At 40.8% G+C, this 8,395-nt stretch overlaps 1 protein-coding gene across 1 annotated transcript; it reads right to left on the minus strand.

The window, feature by feature from the left end:
- Positions 1 to 895: 895 nt before the first annotated feature.
- On the minus strand, positions 896 to 8,067 carry LOC137295842 (uncharacterized). The gene is made up of 5 exons (XM_067827398.1): positions 7,949 to 8,067; positions 4,289 to 5,695; positions 3,209 to 3,359; positions 2,583 to 2,721; positions 896 to 1,686 (listed from the first exon to the last, which is right to left on the minus strand). Exons 2-5 carry the CDS (start codon positions 5,683 to 5,685, stop codon positions 998 to 1,000), a joined length of 2,376 nt encoding a protein of 791 aa, XP_067683499.1. The 5' UTR covers positions 5,686 to 5,695; positions 7,949 to 8,067; the 3' UTR covers positions 896 to 997.
- Between the last annotated feature and the right edge of the window lie 328 nt (positions 8,068 to 8,395).

Here is an 8,395-nt window from a genome sequence, read left to right on the forward strand (position 1 = left end):
TAAAATGGTCCACAATTATCAAGCATAATTCATGAAATCAAACATAATATTCATCAAATACCTACGCTACCTTTAAATATTATGATTACAGGTTTATTAAAGGATTAAAATATGTAGTTTCACAACATCATTCTAATACTCTAAATGGTATTATGGTTACTACAGTAACATTGACAGATGCTCTCATCACTGCAAGTATGTTCATATATTGGTTCTGAGCGCACTGCAAAATACACCTCATCATCAACTCCAATCATGACCAGTGTTTCGACCAAATTTTGATGTGTCATTAATGCTGACATTTAAAATGAATAAGTTACCATGCAACATTACATTATGGGATTAAGAGACACTAAATGTCGTTATGACTGCTATCATTATGCATACATAAAATATATCATAAACTATATATGCAGCATAAGGCTGCTTTGAACATCGTAACAGTCACTGTACATCATTCTAAAAATATTGGGTAATTGTTTTGAGAAGGGTATTCAATGGACTAATCATAAACTACTGGTGAGGGGGTTTAAGGTGGTAGCGAGACTGGTCTCAGGACTTCTATACTGGGCAAACCAACCCCACAAACACTCATTTCGTGTGACATGTTTTCAACCCCCTTTCCATGTGTGTAATTTTTCACAATCCCAAAGTTAGATGTGATACATTTTGTTCAGCCCACCTTTCCCCACTCCTATTTTTATGACTGGCACGCCTTTGTCTCAGCTGTCCCCTCTCTAATAATAAATGACCGGTCCCTTAAATGCATTGATCATGAATGACCTGTATGTAAAACATGGATCTGCTGTCCTTCCTAACTATCCCCTCTGCATCACATAAAGTTCACAGAGTATAAGGAAATTGAGAGCTTAGTAAATTCTGCTGTCAAATATTCTTTGGTTCTAATACCTGCAGATCTTTCAAGTAAATGTAACATTGTAAGATAGTTTCCTTTGTTCCTTTGATGTTGTCGCCCAGATGCTTTTTATGCATCAGTTTAGCCTCCACATCCTCCTCCACACCCTCCTCCACACCCACCGCCACACCCACCTCCACATCCACCACCATCACCACCTCCACATCCACCACCTCCTCCCCCACATCCACCACACCCTCCACATCCACCGCACCCACCGGTATCCCCAGCATCCCCACATCCTATATCCCCGCCATCCATGCCTGCCCCAGCATCCACATCAACAACCCCAGTGTCTACCCCACCAATGTCACCCATCCCACCCCCACCGCATCCAGCACAGGCGTTGATGCCGTAGGTGTGGTAGATGTAGTGGTTGGATGGCGTCATGGTGATGAAGCCAGCAGCCATGATGAAGGCCATATCATTCGATGGGATGTACTGCACAGACTGCGTTCCCCTCGAGACTTGCTTCTGAACGGGATCACCCGGCTTCCAGTCAGAAGGGCGAGGCTGACAGAGCACGTGTAGAAGGGAGATGGAGAAGGCTAGGGCGATGTGCTCTGGGATCTGACTCGTGTCTTCTTCAACACGAACATAGCCTTGCTTCAGATCCATGAACAGGGACCCGAACTTGAAGGAGAACTTCTGGTTCAGGTAATCTGTAAGTTGGATTTCCTTCGAAGATCCATGGAGAAGATCGTAGAATTTGAAGGTCAAGTAGCCAGGACATCCAGGTATGCCACGCTTTCCACGATGATGTCTGGTGCCTGCAGAAACAGCAAACAAATTGTGTAAGTGTGTGAGAGAGTTTGTTTGCTTTGTTTGTTGTTCAAAGCCTCACTAAGCCATATTCCAGCTATATCATATATGTCACTGGCCTTAAAAATCAAGACAATCTAGTGATCAACATCTATCTCACAGGATATTATGATGACACAGTCAACCAAGTCAGTGAGCTAGACCAGCAGATCCCATTGGACGTCTCTTACGACAAGCATGGGTTACTTAAGACCAATTCTAACCTGAATCTTCACAGTTAAGAGAGTTTTGAGTGTTGGAAGAGTTTTAATGGCCCTGTTAAAACAAGACTCTTTGCACAATGATTTAGGCAGGAGTAAGTGGAGTCAAGATGAATAACTCAGAAATTAAGAAAAGAGTTGGCAAGTTGTGTTACAACTTGAATGCAACCTCTCACATTTTCATGCAAAAAATATTTTACTTGTTTCGACTACTGACACAGTAAAGAAAAGGCCAAGTTCTCCAAACAACTAAAGATACCATTTATCACCTAATACAAAGTGTTGTTCAATCTTGATAATCGCTATTCATTGCAGTTCAAGTCAAAGCAACATTATATTACAAAGACAGAATAAGAGAGTGAGTGAGTCGGTGAGTGAATGGAGGTTTACACTGTTTTTAGCAATATTCCAGCAATATCAAGGCAGAGGACACCTGAAATGGGCTTAACATATTGTACCATGTTGGGAATAGAACCCTCATCTTCGGTGTGACAAGCAAATGCTTTAACCACTAGGCTACTTCACCGCCCAACAGACTAAATATTCATAATTTACCCTAGATATGTTGAGAACCAATGGCTCATATGAATGGTCAAAGTCATATTAAGTCAGCGCACAAACACTGTATCATTCAGAATTCTCACCTTTGACCCCTGGCACTCCCTTCCTGTATCCTCCCCAGCGACCTTTCACGATGCCCCAGTCTCCTTCATTGTTCTTGATGAGGATGGCTCTCTCCCCTGACCGAGGGTTGATTGTGATACACTTGTCAGGATGTTTTACCTACAATCATGGCATATGGATGCTACAGACAAGTAGTTTGTCTCAATATATACTCTTTATAAAAATTAGGGGATCCTAAAACATAAAAGTTAGTATGAGTGAGTGAGTATGGTTTTAGCAATATTTCAGTGATATCACAGAGGGTGAAACATAAAATGGGCTTCAAAGATTGTACCCATGTCGGGAATTGTATCAATGTCTTCAGCGTAACTGAACCCTGAATATGAGGCATGGCAAAAGGTGGATGACAGATATCATATTTCAAGCTTGTGATAAGAGGCGACTTTCAATTGTATCCCACACAATCACTTACAGACCGCAGCTCAAGCCCATTTCTCATGTGCTTATAGAAGTATTCTAGCAATATCATGGCAGGGAGACACCAGAAATAGGTTTCACACATTGTAGTCTCGGATCTTTGGCATAACGAGTGAACCCTTGAACAATTACCTCACTACCCCGGGAAAATAATAACATCTATGCCTACTTGGGTTGGTAGAGGTATCTGGTCTGAGCCCACCAGATGGGCCACAGCAGCCATCTTGTCATGATAGAAGACCTGGATGGCAGACGTGAGCAGTGGAAGACTGTGGATGACTCGCACTGTGAACACCAGCTGCTGGGTGTGGTTCACCAGCCTGAAGGAAGGGAAAGCCGACAATGTCTAATCGTGTCATGTTGTAAAAGTGCTCAGATTGTCAGATGATTGCATAAATACTGATGCTGTAAATGGTTTACATTGCCTACAGAAACCACACAAATATGACAGAGTAATGCTTGATCTGTCTTCAACTTATTTTCTTTATTCATGGTCTCTTTCCTCTATTTATTACCATGAAAAACAAACAATCTATGTCCATGAGGTAATGACCATTTCATAGAGATGTTGTACTTACAAAAACATTTATTATCAGTTGTCAAGACATTTGTCACTTCTCTTGCTAGATCAGACAAAAATAAAATTCTGGGAAAACAATTGTAAATACATGGCCAGTTGGCTAATATTACTGAATAAAATCTGTTCGTCTGTCTGTTTGACCTGTGAAAGCACTATTTCAATATCAACTTTAAAACATTTCGGGCATTCTCAAGACTATGCACAAGAATCAACAGTTTCAATTATCACAAATAACTATGAAAGAAAATTATGAATTACATCACATTTACAGCATAATTTCAAATCTGTTCAAACTTAATATATTACAATTACATAGACTAGAGTTACTTCCCTTTGGCTTGAGCAGTGACAGTGATCAACTTGCCTCTTTGGCAACTCTTTGCAGAACTTTGATATCAATTTGGAGGTATCTACAGTCTAAGTAAACTTAGTCTCAGTGTATTTTGTTACACTCCACCACTGAGTCTAACAAAGCCTAGTAGAAGGTCGTGTCAGGTAACCTTTGAGCGAAAGGTTTTGTTAGACTCAGTAGTGGAGTGTAACGAAAAGTACTGAGGATAAGTTTACTGAGACTGGGGGTATCTACAGACATCTGCTAAAGACTTCAGGTCGAATATTGATCTCCAAGCACGTCCAGGACCCATGTGGTAACACTGCAAGAATACTTACTGATGAGAAGCAACTTCACATCTGTTTTCCTCCCCAGACTTGATCGGCGGGAGAGCAACTGGTCCCCACATTGATTCCACATTCTCAGGCATGATGCAGTTGTCATAGCGACCAGAGGAAAGGAACAGCAAGCATGGTCCTGATACTGGTGGAGAAAGGGTTCCCTTGAAGTTCACTGTTAGTTGATTGTTCCCAAGGTCAAGATTGACATTCAAAGGTGTTGCAGTTGGTCCTCCAGTTTCAATATGTGGGAGCATCGGGTACTTAGTTTCTCCCAAGGTCATCTGACTGCCAAAGCAAGCAAAACCTGTCCTTTCTTCCAGGCGAAATTTTAGGCAGTTGGTTGACTTTGTCTCAAACTTGTAGTTTACGAGATTCTTGTCTTTCCATTCCTGGTTGGGGCTCTTCAGTGAGGCCAGAGTCTGCATTTCCTTGTTGTCTGCAGCAGCAGATATCTTCAACTTATACTTCTTCACAGTAGATGGCAGGCCAGATAACTTGACTGACTCCACTTTCAATAAAGCTGACTTTGTAGAGACAGTGAACAGCTCTGCCTTCGCCATGCTGTAGAGCTTTCCATCTGGTGGATTTCCCCTGTACATTGCGCCATACATAGCAAAGCCTTCATTAAAGGTGGCCCGCCAAAGATCCCGTGTTTCCATGTCTGAGTTGTACAGCTTGGAGCCGACAGAACGATCAGTGACAGTATCATCGTGGTTGAAAGTCTTCCCCAGAAGTGCTTCACTGTCCTTCTTATAGAGCAGAGGGTGCAGCTGATGGGTATGCCAGACCAAGTCGATGTCATAGCATGGGACGATGAACTTGCCAGGGTTCATTTGCTTCAAATAGATAAACTTCTTGTATCGCTCCTGACAAATATCCAAATACTTCTGGTCATGGTAATGAGGAAGAGAGATTTGATAGAAGAAGACTTTCTGTCTGGACACAGCATCAACAAGGTCGTAAGAAGACATCACTGGTTCTTGAAGCTTGGGATCCACCACAGAACCACCCAAGTCAACCTCAAAAGGCTCTGATGGATACATCTGTCTCCAGTGTTGCTGCGACTTTGACATCGAGGACTTTCTTTCAGATGAACTCATGAGCTTGTGGTCCACAATACATCCAGCAATTGCGTGGGAGTCCTTCTGGTACTTCAGAGGCGCCAACATGTGACAGTGCCACACCCATTCTATATCCAAGGGTGCTGCCAGTTGTTCTTTGGGGTATTTAGCAGCAAGAGGAAGCCAGAATCTTTCATATCTGTTGATGGCCTGCAGGAGGAGTGGGCCCCCATGAAGGGCAGGGTAGCGATTGACCTCCCTGAGAAACTGTCGCTGAAGGGCAGCAGATGACCGCAGGTCCAACGAGAAGGTCACAGATTTCCACTGAGACATTTTTGTTTTTCTGTTGAGAAAATGGAATCATAAATCAATGACTCTCTGAAAGGCGGAGATGAAAAACATAATGATAGGAAGAATACATCTAGTACTGGCAACATCAGATGCTGATCCCATGCAGCAAAGATATAAATACTGTAATTTGTGGGAATAAGAATCACCAAATACCACAACCCAAGGTCTAGATAAGCTAAACTTATGGATGTTTCTCTACATATCCAAAGTACTAAGCTTTATATTAATTATCACAGGAAACGCATTGTACCAAAACAAAAACAATATTACACTATCCCTGATAAAATATAAATTATTCTGATAATGGAACACAAATTCTTTGAGTTATCTTTTCAGATCGCCTTTTAGCTGAATCACCAGTAGTTTGAAGCAAAACGTGTACACAGCCAATTGCTATTTCAGGATTTAGTTGAATGGCAGGCAGAATTTTAGGTATGACAAATGAATTATCATGTCAAGTGACACAGACTGCAAGTTTCCTACTTCATAATCATACACAAAGTTTTTGTTCACCTGCAATGATATGACAGTTTGGACAGAGCACAACACACGAAATTGCAGTTACGCAATGCACATGGAAAATATTATTTTACTTGGCCTTTATTCTGTGTTATGTAAATACGAGTGTCTCATAGTGCACAGAACATCCAGAGCTCCCCAAGACTCCCATTACAGCAAGGGATGCCATATTTAATTCTTGGGTTTTCACTTTTATTGGACATCAGATAAAATCCATGTTAGTGGGTATTCAACTGTTTTCACCTCTCTCCTCCCTTCCCCAATATTTTTACATTTGGATATTTTGGATATTTGGATAACTTTCCAACATTGATAGCGTTAAACTATTTTTGACAATTCTTCCCCTTTTCAGGAAGCCATTTTCATGAACCCGAGACTGCAATGCTCAATCTGCTAGACTACCCCACCACCCCTCATTGTATCCAGTTATCCTGCATTTGTGTAAAATGTTCCTCCTCAACAGTTTTGTCACCATCTACACCAAATAGACACAAAATAAAGAAGGTATCCTTCTCCTTGGTAATTACATGGAATATATTACTAAGTTTAACTGATCTGTACATATAGATACAAAGGCTACATATCTGGGCATAGCATAATCACTGTTGTACTAATGCTAATGACAAGTTGTCAGAACTTAATCAACTTAGATACAAATGTTTATTGCCATTTAGAGCAACCTTCTCTCTCGCAGACTGGATTAACAGTTTGTTATTTTAGCAAACACTGTCATTGATATAGGATGTCTTGGCCATAACATGCGTTACCCATATCAGTTTGTTAGAAGTGTTTATTTGTGTCAATATATCAAAGATGGAATACCCTGTTAACGGCAAGATAATTTATCCAGATTTGAATACTCAACCCAGCAATCAACAGATATCAAGGTTATTACATCCTTACTGCTTACCGATATCTAATAAAAGCCAACAAACCTTTCCAAATAAAGACCTTGTTGCATCCGTCGTAATAACTGTCTTTCATACAAACACACTGTATGCATGATTTGTTTTACAGCGTACAGAAACTAAGAAAGATGCCATGTTTTCCTCAAATTCTTGTCCTGTCATTCATCCGAGTTGAGGTAAAAATAGCCTTGAAACATTGTGTAACCAGGGTATAACTCAGACTCACAAAATTTCAGCCAAACTACTGGGCTGGTTAGATATTAGTTCAGCTAGCTGAACCTCAAGTTACGCCCATGGTATATCTTGGTTGGGATACGACGTAGACCTGGATGAACCAGCATTACAAAGAGTCTGCGAAGATGTTACATAAACAGGATGTTATCCTTCGTTGTGGTTACTAAGTTGGCAAGCAAATGCCAAAGCTTGGTCTGTCAGAACAGTATGATCATAAATTGGTCAAGATACAAACAAAAATAAATTACGATGCCTAATTTAGCACTTATTGTTATTGTAAGCAAGATGACAAAACCCTAAGAGGGCCCCTTTCTCCTTCGGTAACATGTCAGAGTGACGTGTGAGAAAGCTAATGTTAGACGAGAACAAAATGTCTCGTATCTAAACCAACCAAGTCACAAGGCGACTGCAGTCCCTACTAGCATAGGCGATGACAGGCTACAGAACCGAAATACTGAGTTGATCCTACATTCAATTCAATGTCAGTTCATGGTGAATCATATACTCGCACAACCTCGATTTAGTCGAGCGAACAACTTGCCGGCATATTGTACAAAGATATAATACTCAATAAGACAACTTACCAGCAAATCGGATCGAAATTTACTGTTCTGGAGACCTATAAATGTGCATAACTGTATACACCCGTCAATGATATAATCAACTTGAGCTCCACTTCTGTTGTTTACGATATACCTCCATATATCCGGATACGCAAATAATCACGTGGTATTAGATTGGCCAGTCATATCACCTGTATGTGTGTAGGAATTTCCATGATCCAATGACAGAGCGTTTTGCATTTTGAGCAATTTTCCATGACGGGGTCAACGTGACACATATTTACAGACTTGCGTAATATCAGACGTACAAATGGTGGAATTTTTCACTCAGCAGGAATAATTACACGTTTATCCCAGTCGGTACATTATGCTATAAGTGCGTTTCAGCTATTAATATGTTCACCGCTTTGCAGAGAAAGAATTAATGTCTGACAGCCCGTTTTCATGGAGTAAATTAATGTTTTTATA

The sequence above is a fragment of the Haliotis asinina genome, chromosome 9 (assembly GCF_037392515.1).
Source record: "Haliotis asinina isolate JCU_RB_2024 chromosome 9, JCU_Hal_asi_v2, whole genome shotgun sequence".
In the NCBI taxonomy this organism is placed as follows: domain Eukaryota; kingdom Metazoa; phylum Mollusca; class Gastropoda; order Lepetellida; family Haliotidae; genus Haliotis; species Haliotis asinina.